General features: G+C 35.3%; 4 protein-coding genes across 4 annotated transcripts; 1 reads left to right on the top strand and 3 right to left on the bottom strand.

The window, feature by feature from the left end:
• The first annotated feature begins 1,599 nt into the window (after positions 1 to 1,599).
• Positions 1,600 to 5,179, top strand: LOC9315514. Its single transcript, XM_002879401.2, has 3 exons — positions 1,600 to 2,208; positions 2,861 to 4,579; positions 4,736 to 5,179. Exons 2-3 carry the CDS (start codon positions 2,951 to 2,953, stop codon positions 4,910 to 4,912), a joined length of 1,806 nt encoding a protein of 601 aa, XP_002879447.1. The 5' UTR covers positions 1,600 to 2,208; positions 2,861 to 2,950; the 3' UTR covers positions 4,913 to 5,179.
• An 81-nt stretch (positions 5,180 to 5,260) lies between these two features.
• LOC9315515 (60S ribosomal protein L23) lies at positions 5,261 to 6,545 on the bottom strand. Its single transcript, XM_002881232.2, has 4 exons — positions 6,406 to 6,545; positions 5,747 to 6,031; positions 5,632 to 5,673; positions 5,261 to 5,535 (listed from the first exon to the last, which is right to left on the bottom strand). Exons 1-4 carry the CDS (start codon positions 6,416 to 6,418, stop codon positions 5,453 to 5,455), a joined length of 423 nt encoding a protein of 140 aa, XP_002881278.1. The 5' UTR covers positions 6,419 to 6,545; the 3' UTR covers positions 5,261 to 5,452.
• Positions 6,546 to 6,589: 44 nt separating this feature from the next.
• On the bottom strand, positions 6,590 to 8,297 carry LOC9317346 (probable peroxygenase 3). The gene is made up of 6 exons (XM_021027493.1): positions 8,029 to 8,297; positions 7,597 to 7,746; positions 7,436 to 7,521; positions 7,235 to 7,329; positions 7,033 to 7,158; positions 6,590 to 6,926 (listed from the first exon to the last, which is right to left on the bottom strand). Exons 1-6 carry the CDS (start codon positions 8,129 to 8,131, stop codon positions 6,767 to 6,769), a joined length of 720 nt encoding a protein of 239 aa, XP_020883152.1. The 5' UTR covers positions 8,132 to 8,297; the 3' UTR covers positions 6,590 to 6,766.
• A 925-nt stretch (positions 8,298 to 9,222) lies between these two features.
• Positions 9,223 to 12,151, bottom strand: LOC9317347 (actin-related protein 2/3 complex subunit 2B). The gene is made up of 10 exons (XM_021027199.1): positions 11,702 to 12,151; positions 11,351 to 11,417; positions 11,019 to 11,226; positions 10,748 to 10,932; positions 10,542 to 10,619; positions 10,256 to 10,388; positions 10,063 to 10,154; positions 9,916 to 9,972; positions 9,765 to 9,807; positions 9,223 to 9,675 (listed from the first exon to the last, which is right to left on the bottom strand). Exons 1-10 carry the CDS (start codon positions 11,758 to 11,760, stop codon positions 9,458 to 9,460), a joined length of 1,140 nt encoding a protein of 379 aa, XP_020882858.1. The 5' UTR covers positions 11,761 to 12,151; the 3' UTR covers positions 9,223 to 9,457.
• Between the last annotated feature and the right edge of the window lie 4,873 nt (positions 12,152 to 17,024).

Raw genomic sequence — 17,024 nt, forward strand, 5'->3', positions numbered from 1 at the left:
ATACAAACCAGAGCATCACTTTTATAATACGTACGGTAGGTCGATTAAATTTACACGAATATTTAAAGTCATATAGATATATATTTACTAACATATAATCTTCTAGATGAATATTTGAACTGACATTTACGATCTTCAAGAAGAATAATACACATATGTCGTGGAACTAAACTTCACTATATCGAGATTTACGTATTTGAATTTTGAAATTTAAATAAAATGCGTAAAATGCAAGTGAAGAAGGAACCAAATGGTCGAGTCAATCATGTGCCGCAAGCTCACGGTCCGGAATGAGACAAAATAGTTTTGTAATTTTGTTGGTTGGTCCATATATTCTCAATATTCGTAGATAAAATATCAATATATGTTCTAAAGCCTCCAAATGTCAAATAGTTTAATCACGTATAAAAAAAGGCAAAATATGTATTGTAGGGTTTGTTTTAAAAAAAATAAACAATATAATGGTTTAATTTAACTTTTCCCAAAATACAGTATGTATTTTGTCGACCGATTTCTAATAAATCACAAAATAGCTATCTAATTAAAAACCTACCGTTTTATAGCACAATCATACAATTTAGAAACCTCTTATTTTCTGGATGATGTTAGTCAAGTCAGTCTTACCTGTTTAGTACAAATTTGTTAAAATTTAACAATAATCAAATTACAAAACTTAGTAGAGAATTTAGAAACTTTGTTGAATTGCATATAATACATGCTTGAAATTTAATAATTTTTTGCTGTGTAATAAAGGTTATGATTTTTTTTTTTGTAATAAAGGTTATGATAATTAGTACCATCTTATCTTTGTCTTCTTTTTTTTTTTTTTCCTTTCTTACTTGTATGTATATAGAAAAAAAATATATATAAGTAACTCGATCCGGGATTGGTAAATAACGTGGACGTGTTGTAAACTAATGTAAATTTCAATATTCAACAATGGTTATAAAAAAATTTCAAAAGAATATTCAATATTCAACATTGGATCGTTAGCAAAAAAAGTTATACATTACCAAGCCATTACATACATGGGCGGATCTAAGAAGGCAGTTAAATTTCAATAATTGTTGAAATTTTAATAATTGTTGTATTTTTATTAATTTCATTTGTGTTTTGCTGGCTAAAATGATGAAATATCTCCCTCTGTCCCATTTTAAATCCACGATCAAACCCATATTGTCCTATTTAATATACTTGTTTTTCTTTTTCTTTTTTTTTTTTTATAATTTTTTCCCTAAATTTTAGTTATTTTGTATGGATGTATTCTATTTTAGTCATATCTTTTGCAAGAATCAATTTTTTTCTTTTTTATTACCTCACAAAAATGAAAAAAAAAATAGTATTATTAATTTAATACATTATGCCCCGGCGAAATTAGTTTCAAGATCCGCCACTGATTACATAGTAAACGTCCAAATCAAAACCTAAGCATATGAACGATCGGTGGACTGATTTGTTTCGATCCATACATGATCCATACGATTAACATTAAAAAAAAGTTTTAAAATATCAATAATTGGAAAAAGAAGTTTTAAGATAAAACTTTAATAAAAGAAAATAGTGAAAATAAACAAAAAGTGAATAGTAGAAGAAAATGGGGAAGTTAATAAATGTGGGCACTACTCTGAATCTGAAACAGTAACTTCTACTACTAAAAAAAAACCTGCTTTATCGCCAACAAGTAGCCATCACCACCTTCCTTTTGATTCCCTCTCTCTCTCGATCGTGCCCACCAGCTCACTCACCCTCTAAATCCCATACTTTAAACCCTAATAATATCGAGCCTTGACACAAGAGAGAAAGAAGAAAAACACACAAGAAGTGGGTCCGCATTTGTAAGAATCACCCTTCCTTAGTAGTGGCCATAGTCAAGTCACCACACACACACACCAAAAAAAGACGTTCCTTTTTTTCTCTTCGTCTCCATTGGTACCTTACTAGTCAGACATTAACGTGCCTTACTGAAACTACCCCATCTCTCTCTCTAGAAACCCAGAAAGAAAACTCTTCCTTGCAAGCTTTTCCCACTTTCATTATTCCCCAACTCATAATTGCTTATTGGAAGAAGAAATTTTGCTTCTTTTTTTTCTTTGTTTCCTCTTAAATAGAAGACATTTGGAAACAGAGAAGACATAAGATCGCAACAGTCCAGAATTGGCGGAGGAGATTGCTTCGATCCATCCAATAAGTTCAATTTCCATCCTCCAGGTAAAAGAAAATTGAGTATTGAAGATTTGCTTTTTAAAAATCTGTTCTTCGAGTTATTTACTACCTTGTGTGTTCCTTTTTATTGGACCAATTTAAGTTCATAGTCATGTATGGACTCTGGATTGGCTTTGGTACAGGAAGTGATTCAGATAGAGAATTTTAGTTTCTAGGTCACTCCTAAATAAAATTCCTACCTTTCTACTTTTTCTCTGTTAGCTTGAGTTAGGTGCTTATTCTTCAAATGTTTCTTTCGAGCTTGGAAGCTTCATCAAAGTTTTGCTTTTTCTGTGATTGAATTAAGAATGGGTACATCTAAAAATTCAAGCTTTTCTTTGATTGTCAATATTATGTAGGGTTCTTCGTTTTTAGCTTTTTGTTGCTTTTAGGTAAGAGGTTAGGTAATATTTAAAGACCTTGACTTTTCAGCAATTTAGCTTTGTTAGCATTAAGAGTCTCTCAAATTCGGCTTTTGTTTGAAACTGTAGATTCATAGCACATTTTGGGATTCTGCATAATTTTGATTTTGACAATATTACAAAATACAAATCTTTTTGAAGATGATTTCTGTCCAAAAGAGTTGCTAACTTAAGATTAAATCTTGTGCGCTTCTGAGTTAACATTCTCACTTGTTCTGTTCATGTTTGTCTTTCAGATTATTTGGAAGTGGTCTTTCTTCAGTCCGTATAAGAAGATGGGAAATTGAAATTTCTTCGGCTTTGATTTGGGTATAGCGAGCGGAACAATGGGGAGTGTTACTCCTGATGCTCAGAAGGATGATCCTGAGCTTGAAGATTCATTGAACATTGATGAGAATCTGTCTGGGGAAAATGGCTTATTGAAGTCAGTGAACTTGTTGAGCCCGAAAAGACAGCAATGTAGTTTAGTTTCAAACAGCGGAAAGTGGTTACAGATTGTTAAAAACGGTCCTAAGGGGTCGTTTTCTCGTGCCACTAGTTTCTTCGATAACAAGATCCCAAGGCAGTTGGTATCAATAGACGAGAAGTATCTGCGTCGATGCCTCGACCTGATTAATATCAGTGCGTTTAAGTCAGCCAGTTGTAGCCTTTCTTTGAATCTTGTAGGATCAAAGATGAGTTTGTCTTCACGTCACTTCGATTCACCTGTTATCCCCAAAGAAAATGTTGCTCGCCTTGTGTTTGATCTTCCGTTGGTAGATGATTCAGGCAGTCCAGTGATCAGCCGCGCAATTATAGGTTGCAAGAGGGTTACATATATGCTTGATAAGCCTTTGTTACACGATCTCGAAGGATTGGATGGTGATGGTATGAATAGTGGGACAAGGCGAGACCATAATGGTGAAAACGAGTTGGTTTCATGTGATGTTGTCAGAAAGATAGAGGAAAAAGACACCCCGGATTTGCAGTTTCAGAGTTATCAATCTGGAAACATGCCCCAAAAGGCAGTCTCTTTGTCAAGCACAAATTCAATGAGTTCTTCCTCTTCTGAGCAATCTTCTTCCGGTTGGTCTCCGTCTTCATCAGTTTCTCAAGGAACACTTCAATTCATTATGAAAGACAACAAGACGCCTCATTTTGTTTTCTCACTGGATGATCAGAAAGAGATCTATGTAGCTAGCTTAACCACTACTAGTGTTGGGTCAGGTTTCGACCGTAGTTCTCTAGACTATTCGTATTTGATCCATTTGAAGAAAGGCCGCGGATCTGAGCTGCAGCATTTGGTTGGTAAACTAAAGGTATCAACTTTGTTTTCTGTCTCGTCCACGAATGAAAAAACTGTAGAGAGACAGTTTGTTCTATTCAGCAGTGGTGGGAATCCGCAGTTACAATGCCACAACGATATTAGGAAAAACAGAGGATTGCCTAAGAAGGTCGTCGATGCTCTCAAAAGCACCAAACGCACTTCAAGGCAAAGAAGTATCTCAAGATTCAGCAGAACAAGCTCCATACCAGAATTTTGTTCTTGGGAGCCATTTCAAGAACATGAAAACGATCTTGAACCCGTAAGTTTACTGGATAACGACCTTCCACCAAATCTTGAAACCTCAGCTGTTGTTGTGAGAGAACAGTTTCCTGTGGAAGAAGAAGAAGAAGTCGAAAAAGTTGGAGGCTGGGGCATGAAGTTTCTCAAGAAAATGCCCTTAGCTCGAGCCAAGGATGCTTCTAAAAATTCTAAGCTTTCGACAAGCATAGATGTTGTGATTCCTTCAGGGATTCACGGAGGGCCGAGAAATAGAAACGGTGGTCCTTCGAGCTTGATTCAGAGATGGAAATCCGGCGGGTGCTGTGATTGCTCTGGATGGGACTTGGGTTGCCCCTTAACCGTCCTTAAAGGCCGAGCGCGAAAAGACCAAAATGAAGGCCAATGCAATCTTTTTGAGCTCTTCACAGAGGTAGCACTCAAATCCAATTACCGTTTCCCTAACCATACATCATAGATTTCAAAAAACGGAAACATTCTTGCATTCCAGATGAGCCATCAACTAAAAATCAGTCTTTGTCATATTGACTCCGAAATTCGATTGATTCGTTGTGTGTTTTTATTTCAGGGAATGATGCAGGGAAGTCCTGGATTAAGGATCATGAATGTTCGAGATGGTCTCTTTTTCGTCCAATCTCAAGCAAAGATATCTGTTTTGCAATCTTTTTCAATTGCTTTAGCATACATTCATAGCCAAAGCCAGAGACTCCGGCCATGGTCGTCAAAGAAGTGTACAGAAGCTTAACTAGCAAAAGAAAGGATTGCACAAAGTAAGATGGGTAAAACTCAGCCTTCATAGTTTTAGTGGGTTCTTGAGTCTACAAATTAGTAGATATTTTGTGTTTATTTTTTTGGCTTTCTGTTTAAATCTATTTTTTATAGAAAGTATATCAGTGTCTCTTTACTGGAATCATATGTGGGCTTTGGTATTGTTTTTCAAAGAGCTGTGTAAAAGGTAAATTCTGACTTTTGATTTTGATTTTGACCATTATGATATCCTGGTTTTGTATTAGAGAGTTTCTTCTACAGTTCTGCTCACTACCTTCAATTTTACACAATTCAATCAACAGTAAAAGCTTTTAAGCCCTCAGAATCAGATCAAATGATTTCCATTGAAGTAAAACCAGAAACTGGAAAAACTAAACAAAATCTCTTAGAAACACAAGACTGAAATTTGTCTGAAGCTCACAAAAAGGTTGTGGTCTCTCTACTTAAAACACCCAAAACATCAACTATTTCGAGTATCACAGATACATAACCAGCAAAAGTGATAGATGATCTTGACTTAGACAATGGCATTAGCAGCACTAGCAATCCTTGGCCAGAGATCTGCACACTCTTTCCCAATGGGTCCAGTAATCGCAGAACCTGAAAACCAAAAAACAAAACCCCCACACGTTTCAGGAAACAATGTAATGCCAAAATGTGCTTGACAAATAACTAATTGAATAAACAAACTAGTACCTTTCATTTCTCCCTTAGGGTTCACAATCACTCCCGCATTATCTACAATCCAATAACCGAATCAGTACCAGTCTCATGTTTTCAAATCGAGAAATTGTTAAGATATGCAAATTACCTTCAAAGTACATGAAAACACCGTCCTTTCGGCGCCATGGCTTACGTTGCCTAACAATCACAGCAGGAAGAACCTTTTTCCTGAGGTCTGGCTTACCTTTCTTGACAGTGGCCATAACCATGTCACCAACACAAGCAGAAGGTAACCGATTGAGACGACCTTTGATTCCTTTGACCGAAATGATGTAAAGGTTCTTAGCCCCTGTGTTGTCTGCACAGTTCACTGTGGCTGCAACGGGCAGACCAAGTGACATCCTAAATTTGTTACCAGACGTTCCTCCACGACCTAATCAAATCAAACAACAAAACACAACCACCATTACAACAGTACTCAACAACATTTACCACTTTTGGTTTCAATAAAACTCATCTTCATTCAAAATTCATTACTTTTGATATCAAATGTTGCTAATGAGCTGTCTAGATGAAACCTATACGTAGACCTAAATCAATTATATCCTTTGTTGAAACCTAATTGAGTCATATTTCTTGGAATTGAAGAAATCGAGATCAAAGTTCCAATCTTTCAAGCATACAAAATTGAGAGTAGTAGATTGATTTCAATTATTTTAAATCTAACAGTCATGGAAGCTTCAAAAGCTTATTATACCAAAATGCAACAGCTACGACAGAAGAAAGCTTAGAATCGAAAAGACAAACCTCGCTTCGACATTTTCGACGGCTCAAGCTCTAGGGCTTCTGATGTGTTGTGGCGTCTGATCGAAGAAGAAAAATGACGGAGAAGAAGGGATTAGGGTTTAAACCCCAAACCTATGGAAAAAGGCCTTAAGGCCCATTATAGCCCATGAAGCGTTTCAATCATGAAATGAACAATACCAATAGGTATACAAATTTTTTTTGTCTTTATTTTTGTAACAATCTTCTCTACTTAATTATTGCTTTGAACCATAGTTTGCAAACACGTTATACAAATCCATAAATCGAACAACAAGACGAAAGAAGCTATATTACATAATGCTTTTCTTCAAAAAAGCTTTATTCGCTAACCAAACAAATTTTCTTAGTCTTGTTTGCGAGAATTGGCCCTCTCTTTGTTCTTTTTAGCAATTTGTTCAAATAAGCTTCCATCAAAGCAACCTCTCACAGCTTCTTTAGAAATGAAACCTTCCTCGTCCTTTGCGAGAATATAGAGTAGTATCCATTCAACTTTGTTTGAAAGCCTGCCATAACCAACACAACAAATCCGGCCGATTTAGTTTGGTTTTCACCGCTACCGCGCGCACATGTAAAATCAACTAATAACCAAAGAATGTTTTTGGCACTAACCATCCAAAAGGATCGATTGCCATTCGGTTTCCCTCGGTTACATTCCAAACCTCTTTAAAAGATAGCTTATCCTTAACCGTTAGCGCGTATTTGCTAAATACGTTCTCGAGGTTAACCGGGACATACCTACAAACAATCGCAATTTTACAAAATTCTATTTGAAATTGTTGCATATTCGATTTTACATATATGTTAATGTTACCTTCCTTCGGTGTCATAGGTGCTCGAATCACTCCCATGCTTGGCTTTGTGTATGTTGTCGATATAAACAGGCAATAATGGTGATGGCACCCAACTCTAATTTACATAAAATTCACAACAAAAATTAAATAACATATAAATCACAAAAATAATAATAAACTTAAAATTAAATTCGAAGGGTCTTTGGATTTATTTTCCATACCGGAAGTGTAACGTAGCTAAACGCTAAGTTTATGAGTAAGGTCCAAAAGATAGAGGAAATTGGGTTGAATCCGAGGTCACGAAATCCTGCAATTTTTATACAATCATTTGAAGTTCTTTTTTTTCTTTCTGAAGATTGAAGAGATTATAATTAATAAGTACCCTTATAAGTTTCCCAAGGATAGACAATTCCGTCGTCGTTTTGGTCGAAGAAAGCAACATGTTGTTGCATAACACTCATTCCTCTGCTGTCGTGACCTTCTGTTCCATTCGGATGCTCTGTATCTGGAGCTGCTAATGCTCTTGCCATATCTGTTTTCCATTTTTGTACGTTAGATTATTATGTATCTTTTTCAAGAAAATTACATTTTTTCTAAGTTATTGTAAGAACATGAACACTACAAATCTTGAAAGGTACACTTAATTTGAAACATGTTCATGTTCTCACAATAACTTTTTAAAAAATGGTTTTTTCAAATCAATATACGATTTATCATGCTAATTAGTGGGTTTTTTTAAAAAAATAAAAAATTTAACCACTTAATTTTGCGCTTTTTACACATTAAAATCTTAAATTTGGACAATCACACTTACATGGTTTTGGTAACGTTTCCTCCAAATCATTCCGTACTTTTCGCTGACTGGTGACGGGAGCTAACGGCGCCGTCGTGGCCAAAGCCTCTGCCTCTCCTGCCATACTCTCTTACTATCTTTGTCTTCTGTAAGTGTTAATAATTGGAGAGGCTCTCAGTTTTTCTTCTTATGCAGAAGACGTACACATTGATATTTTGGTTTTCGTGGTCTTTTATAAGTAAAACGATATAACAGGGATGATGTGTGGTAAAGGCCACGTGTCGTGACTTTGTGGTGTAACAACAATTTTAAAGAAAAACGAAGACGACAAGCAATATGATCACATATATTATGGTCCATCCACGTGGTGATTTTCAATTTGCTGGAACTAAATCCACTTTAAATCACGAGGAGGACGGTGGAAAAAAACAACGTGCTTATTTGTGTTATCAATATCATATTTCATATGCGAGAAAAACATAATTGAATGAGAAAAACAAAAGATAACATGAGAAAAACAAAAGATAACATCTCAGAATGATCCATACTCTTTCATTTGTACACCACTATGTAAAACAGTAGTTTTGATCCTTAATCAAAGCAATATTTTACAGCTTCTTTGGACAAAACTATCCTTCACAAAAATTAATTAATTACCCAATTAACAACACCATTATCAGTTAATAAAAGTTTCTATATTGTGTAGTGATTATCAAATCACCTAATTTGATTTTTTTGCTCGATCGATGGTTTTAAACCAACGGTGCCGACGTGCCCAATGTGTGAAAGTTTTAGGATTGAAGTTTATTGATTACAAAAGAGAAAAAGGACGAGTAATGTGAGTATGTGACCACATATTATGGTCCCATGAACCGATGCACGTGGCTGGGACCATTTGCTGATTTACGTGTGCGGTGGAAATAAAGCGGGATTAAGAGATACCAATGGATTGATGATTTCTTATATGTGACAGGCAAAAATAATATCTTATACAAATAATCAAAAATTAAGATCCTCTTCAAAAATTCATAAATTTACAACTTAACTAAAGTATTTAAATTACAAAAACATACCGCTGTCACATTCATGAATTACCATTTTTTCGCCGTTAATATTATCTCTGTGTGCTGATTGGTTACATTTTTTTTGTCACATGCTGATTGGTTACAGTGAAAAGTTAAAAGAGTGAATATGAATGGTACTTGTACATATCTCTTACGTAACATGCTGCGCATTCAATGCCAACTTTTGATTAGGTTTATTTTTGGTGTACCAAATTATAAATATCCATAAGCTGTTTAATATTATCGTCAGATAACATTTTTTTTTTGTCACACGTGAGACATTTATCAACGAATAATATTGCTCCCCAAATTCAATATTAAGACATGTCGACAAAAAAGAAAAAAAAAACCTAGCCTCCTTGAGACTTTCCAAGTTAAGAGGTTACTTAGTCCAATTTTGTGTATGATTTATTTGAGGGTTTCGAAGAGAATTTGGGGAAAGATATCCACCGTTGATTAAATCGAAGCCGAGCACAGCCGTTAATTTTGATCCGGAACTTACTTATCTTCACTCTCCTTGTCATCTCCTTGCATCTTTGTTTCATCATCATTTTGCCTTTTGGTACCTTCACAAACTCCTTTACGTATTTGCATCTTCCGTTTTCTACAAATTAGAGACAATGGAAAATATAAAATTTTAAAATTTAAATTTTTGATACACAAACCTAATATTAAAGGTAACAAAAAGGATACCATTTTGAGCAGCTTCTTCTTCTAGGTTTGTGTTATTTAGCAGCTGCATATATAATGTAAATTTACAAAACATAAGTCATTTTGTTCAGGAAATGTTTATCAATTATTGCTGTAATTATTTCGTGTGTTACTGTTATGTAAGATAAAATACCTTAACCAAACTGTCCATTCTTTTTCTCATCCTTCTCTGTATGTACCCTCTCGAACACTAATTAACCAATAAGAGGTTGAGAAATTTCAATTACAAGAATACAAAATATATTAAATTTCTTGAAAATAATCACCATTATTAATGTACCTTGATATGGTATTTAACGTATGCGTAGAAATTTAGTAAGTTCCAAACCGTTTTGTCTAGTCTCTTTCCTTCAACGTGCCGTGAAGTAATATCTGCAATAAGAACTATTGTTTGAACTTTGAACTTCGAGAATACTATGTAATTAAAGAGGTTTGATTAATTTAATAAACAGATAAAAAGAAACAAAATGTACCAAAAGATACAAAGCCAGAATTGGTGGTTAAGTCTTGAACCGGTTCTCCTCTAAGTTGGAGAGGAGGAATTGGTGACCAACTACATTGTGGGGCTTTTCCCATTTCCTTTTGGCTTCCCACTTCCACTAGTTCCTTTTATATATATTGTCCAAAATAAAGTTTTCAACATAATATGATAAAATTTGACAAAGAAAAACTTAGTGTCTCAATGCAAAAATTCTCTAGTTCCACCCATTGGAAAATTGTCTTTGAGAACATATATGTATGTATGCATTTTAATTGTACCTGGAAGAATGACGTGGCAATGACCACATCCGAATTGTCTTTAAAATTCATCGGAAACACGGCCGTGATTTTCTTCATCTGAATAAAACATTCAAGACTTAATCTTATAGTTATATTTATTCGATAAATTTTAGACGTCGATCTCTTACAAATCACATTATTTAGTTGGTAACTCAGATAAATGAATAAAATACGGTAAAACAAACCTGTTTAAAGACGTAAAAAGGTTCACTTGGGTGATAAACAATCTTGATGGGCCTGTTGTTGTTGTTGTTGTTATTGATCGGTCGTGAATCATCTTGAAAATTCAAATGTCTCAGCATCTCTTTTAGTTGGTTACTCAATATTATCGCTTGTATTTCAGAAATCTTTGTAATGATTTTAATCGCTTCTGCATTTAATAGAGTAAAAATAAAAAAAACTTATAACTAAACTAGCGGGAAAAAATACATTTCAATTTTTTTACTATAAGCTTACCTTTTCCACGTGGTATATTATCAAGGTGAATACCAATGGTCAATTGAAACCCTAATCTTGGTGGATCAACAATATCAATCACACCAACTGCAATATTCTTAATCACCTCATAAGTCTGACTTGAAATCTCCTTCAATGTCACCGCTCCTTGTGTCTCAAGCAACGTCGACGTCGATACGTGGACAATACTTGGATCCGAAACCGAGTACTGGATGGCGGATGCGCATGCAAATCATATATTTCGTCATATATAGTTGGAACAGTAAATATAATCGAATAATTAAGTATGAAATTATTATAAGGGAAAGGAAGACCCAAATTAAAATGCATACCTTGATGTGATATTGAATCGAACCAAACTCGTGGAAATGTTGATCGACCTCAATAGGTTTTTCAGCACTGCCATGGATTTAAGTACAATAATACATTTATTATTTTACTATTTGGTGTACCTATGTATGTTGTAATGACTCACATTAGAAGTGAAGATGAATCTAGGATAATATATGAACCTCTAGCTACACTTATTAGTAATATGAAAATTCATGTTTAAACAAAATAAAATCATCTTGATTGAAGCTAAACCGGAAAAGATTGTTAGGTACGGAGGTAGCCATACCGGGAATGAAATTGGACCGGAGACTTAAAGAGAGAGATCACTAGATCAGAGAGAGGGGTCTTACCGGTATATCTTGAGGAGTGTTTCTTTCAGCGCTGGAGATGCTCTTTCGAGATATGCCATTCTTGAAACAGCTCGATCGGAAGAAAGTTATATTAGAGGGTAAAATTATGATAATTTATAACTTTGGTTTGTCATCAATTTTTAACTTGTAGGTATGTGTGTGGAGTCTTAATTAAGTGCTTTTTTTTTTGTATGTGCGCGTTGGTGAAATATTAGAGGTTGAGTAAAATGTCAGATTTAATCCGCAATCATTTTTAGATTGTTTCTAAGCAAACCACTCAATATTGTGGCTCCATAATCTACCTGTGAGCCCAAAGAGAGTTTTAACTTTTAACGCTCTCTCAGCCGTTGGATAAAGCTGTGGAACTGCTAGACGCCAATTTCCACGGTCGCATCATGACAAAGAAGGAATCTGATGCTTTTTCTTGGGATTAGAAAACAGAATCTAACGAAGAACTAGACTGCGTTTTAAAAAAAAGAACTTAGAGCAAGCCCAATGGGGGGGTTTAGAGTTTCTTAGAGCTAGAATCCTTAAGAAAGTGGTCCAATTTAAATCAAAAATAAGAAATAAACTTAGGAACGGACCTTAATTAAGGTTTTTTTTGGTTTTAAAAGTCCATACGTGTCAATTTCTCATTGGTGTGTGTTTAATGAGAAAACAACCAAATTTCTTCAACTTTCTTCATTTCGCGATTTAGCTTTCTCTCTCTATTTTTCTTGTAAACTCCGATGGCGATCTTCCATGGAGACACTCGATTTTCATCAGGCGTCTCAAGCATCAAATCGTCAAAGAAATTGGTCTCTTCCCCTATGTGATCATTATCTCCTCCGACGGAGCTCACCATCAGCGAGGTCGGTGAACCGAATCGGAGAGTTTCGGCTTCAAATCTCAGAGATTTAGGTGAAATCAAACCGTAATCGCTTTGTGAAGGTATGAATCTAGCTGTTTGATTGTGTAGATTATGATGATTTAGGGTTTTATTTAGATTATATCGAAATTAGGGTTTCTGGAATTGGGAATTGATAGAAGATAAATTAGGGTTCTTTGATGTAAACGCAATTAGGTGGCTTTGAATACATAATCAGTCTCTTTTTCGTTCTTATTCATGATTTAAGATGATTTTTTTGCCTTTAGATTGTTTGTTTCCATTCGGATTTGATTTCAAGTTAATCTATGTTTTGTTTGTCTCTCTGTTTATATGAATTTGATATTAAGTTGAATTTATCTGAATTGAATTCATCTTTAAATCGCATTTGCTCTTGATATGTCTCATTGTTTTGATCTTTACATGTCTCTGAATTGATTTTTTATCGATATTGGGTTATTGAATACATAATATGAGATTAAAGTGTTGTATTTGATCTTGATTCGTGTAAAAAAATCTGCTGATCCATCAAAGTTAGTGATTTGTGCCTTTTCTTTGATTTATGACCTTTGATTGTGTGGTTTCTGTTGCAGGAATTGAAGTTTGTGTTTCCTAACTCTCAGAGAATAAAACGTGGTGGTCAGGTATGTGTGTTGTTCTGGCTTCTGTACTTTAATCCATTTCGAAGTAATTTAAAACTTGATTTCAAACTCTATTAAACATTGTGTTTGTGTTTGTGTTTGTGTTTCCTAATGTAATTTAAAAAGTAATTGAGTCTGTCCAATTATGCAGACTAATATAAACCATCATTTGAGTCTGTGGTGCCCAATGTTTACTTGTGTTAATCGTTTAGATATATATGTAACCTGACTATACTCAATTATAATAGCATTGTGAGTTCAGTTAATGGTTAAAGTATGAGTTCAGTTTAATAGGTAAAGAGTTCAGTTTTTAATTGAATGCATTGTGATAAATGATTATGACTTGTTGTAGGTTAAAGTCTGAGGAGTCTAAATCATAGTTATTAGTATGTCATTGATTGCTTCTCTTTGATTGCATCTCTTCGATTGATTGCTCTCTGTGATTAGATTAGGTTAGATATGATCATTATCATAGTTATGATCTCTGTTAAAGTAGGTTAAAGTCTCTGTTATCTTGCATGGTTGAGAGTAGGTTAAAGTGTATGGCATTCATTGCTTAAAGTTAACAGCTAACCATCACTACAACTTAAGACTGAAGCTTTTTTAATAGCTTCAGCTCTAGTTAATTCAAACCTAACCATATTCCCTCCTCTTTGACATTCGCAACTCTATTAAACATTGAACCATAATCCTCTTTTCTTCATTGTCTTCTTAAAGCAAAAACCACAGCTCTTATCTTCTCCTTTTAACACAAACCAGAAACATTTTGATATGGATTCAAGGAATCCATATACCAATCCTTCAAGCTTTTTAAACCTCTTAAGTTCTCAACAAGATAACCCCATGCCTCCACCAAATCAGTATGCTGGTTTTTCATTTAGTGCACCTTGGATTGATCCAAATCAAGCTCCAACGCCTGCTGAAGAGCCTGTTGCAGACCGCAAATCAAGACGTAAATGGTCACCAACAGAAGATGTGAATCTCATTAGTGCCTGGCTCAACACCTCCAAGGATGCTGTTGTCTCCAATGAGCAAAAAGCCACAGCTTTCTGGCAACGCATTGCAGACTACTTTGCAGCAAGTCCCAAGCTGAGAGGTCTGCAAAAGAGAGCTCCATTATGCTGTAAACAAAGGTGGGCAAAGATAAATGAGGGAGTCTGTAAGTTTGTAGGAAGCTATGAGGCTGCAACCAAACAGCAGACCAGTGGCCAGAATGAGAATGATGTGGTGAACTTGGCTCACCAGATCTTCTACAATGATCACAAGGCAAAGTTCACACTTGAACATGCTTGGAGGGAGCTTCGCCATGATCAGAAGTGGTGCGGATCATCAACAAGTAAAGACAGTGGGTCAGCAAAGAGGAAGAGGTTTGAGGACGGCTCTGCACAGGCCTCATGCTCTATGCCAGTCAACATTGACGAGGAAGAGCCTCGTCCCACTGGTGTTAAGGCAGCCAAAGCCACAGCCAAAGCCAAAGCCAAGACAACAAGTCAAATTGGAGATGAAGACAAGACTCTGAAGGAGTTACATTGTATCTGGGAGATAAAGGAGAAAGATTTAGTTTTCAAAGAGAAGCTAATCAATGTTATGGAGAAGCTTAGTAGGACTAAACTGCTAGACACTTTGATGCTAAAAACAGAGCCTCTAACTGACATAGAGATGACTCTTAAGAACAAGCTCATAATGGATTTGTTGTCCTAAGCTTAAGTTTGTTTTTATGTTCTATTTAAGCGAAGTATGTTTTAATTATCTGTTTTAAGTTTAACTATGTCTTTAGTTTATGTTTGAAGTATGTCTGAATGTGTTTTGCTATTAATGAAATGATTTCTGTTTAAGCTAAGTATGCTTGTCTTCAACTGAAACTAAACTAACTTGAATGTTAACTTAAACTGAATGTTGACTTAAACTGAACTAACTTGAATGTTAACTTAAACTGAATGAAGTTTGTGGTTCTGTTTTAAGTGTAAGCATGTTCTATTAATAGTCTTAAAGTTTCTGAATGTTTTGTGCTTCTGTTTTAAGTTTCTGCTTTGTGTATGATGTTTTTATTAGATGTGTTTGGTCTGATGACTTCTCTTATTAACAATTATGCAGGTGAGCCAAGTAAGAGACACATGTGACACCAATGCTTTTGTGATTTAGTGCCGACTTCACTTGTAATAGACAACAGTGAGACAGAGTTGTTTTGTGTTTTTGTGTCGACATCTCTTCTACACATGACACCAATGCTTTTGTATTTTTGTGCCGACAATATTCAGACTTGTAATTTAGTTTGTTTGATACTTTTATTTTCAAATTATGTTTCTTTAGTTTCTCTTCATATTTAAACCGAACACTCCTCTTCTTCTTTCCCAAAACAATCTTATTCTTCTTCTTCTTCTTCTCCAAAACAACATATCTCTTTTCTCCAAAACACTATTTCTCTATAAAACAATCGTTTGGGGAAAACAATCTTAATCTTCTCCTTCTTCAAAACACCATCACCAATTCTTATTCTTCTTCTTCTTCTTCTTCTACAAAACACTATCTTTTTTTCTCGACAACAAATTCTCTTTTTTACTACGATTCATAACAAATTCTTTTTTAGAAAAATGGGATCTTCTTCAAATTATAATCTCAACGAAATGTTGAACGATAAATTTGATCAATATATCGACGAAACATTAGAGAATTATGGTGATCGTCAACAACAACAAGTCAAGAACAAAAAAAAACGAGCATATATTGAAAGAGAGCGTGAACAAGGTCACATCCAGTTATGGAACGACTATTTCTCTGAAGATGCAACATTCCCTCCGCATATATTTCGACGCCGTTTCAGAATGAACAAGCACTTGTTCATGCGTATTGTTGATCGACTCTCCAATGAAGTTCCATTCTTTGAACAAAAAAGAGATGCTACCGGAAGGCTCGGTTTCTCGGCACTACAGAAGGCTACAGCAGCAATTCGTATGTTGGCATATGGTCATGCGGCTGATGCGGTTGACGAATATCTACGAATTGGTGAAAGTACTTCGATGTCATGTTTACACCATTTTGTTGATGGAATCATCTATTTGTTCGGAGATGAGTACTTAAGAAGACCCACACGAGAAGATCTTATACGACTACTCCATATTGGAGCGGGACGTGGATTTCCCGGGATGATAGGAAGCATAGATTGTATGCATTGGGAGTGGAAGAATTGCCCCACAACTTGGAAAGGGCAATATACACGTGGATCCGGCAAACCAACAATCGTTTTAGAGGCTGTTGCTTCCCAAGATCTTTGGATATGGCACGCGTTTTTTGGACCTCCAGGTACCTTAAACGATATAAATATTCTTGATCGATCACCAGTTTTTGATGATATATTACAAGGTAAAGCTCCGAAAGTGAAATACGTAGTCAACGGGAACCACTATCATTTGGCTTACTATCTCACAGATGGCATTTATCCTAAATGGGCTACATTTATCCAATCTATTTCTATTCCACAAGGTCAAAAAGCTTCTTTATTTGCTACAAATCAAGAGGCTTGCCGCAAAGATGTTGAACGTGCTTTTGGAGTTTTGCAAGCTCGATTTGCCATTGTAAAAAATCCGGTTCTAATTTGGGATAAGGTAAAAATAGCAAAGATTATGCGAGCATGTATAATTCTTCATAATATGATAGTAGAGGATGAACGAGATGGGTACACTCAGTTTGATGTCACCGAATTCCAACACCCGGAATCAACCACATCTTCACAAGTGGATTTCACATACTCTACAGAAATGCCTTCAAATCTGGGTAATATGATGGCCACTCGATCCGAAATACGAGATCGGACTAAACA

Source organism: Arabidopsis lyrata (assembly GCF_000004255.2).
Source record: "Arabidopsis lyrata subsp. lyrata unplaced genomic scaffold ARALYscaffold_4, whole genome shotgun sequence".
NCBI lineage: Eukaryota > Viridiplantae > Streptophyta > Magnoliopsida > Brassicales > Brassicaceae > Arabidopsis > Arabidopsis lyrata.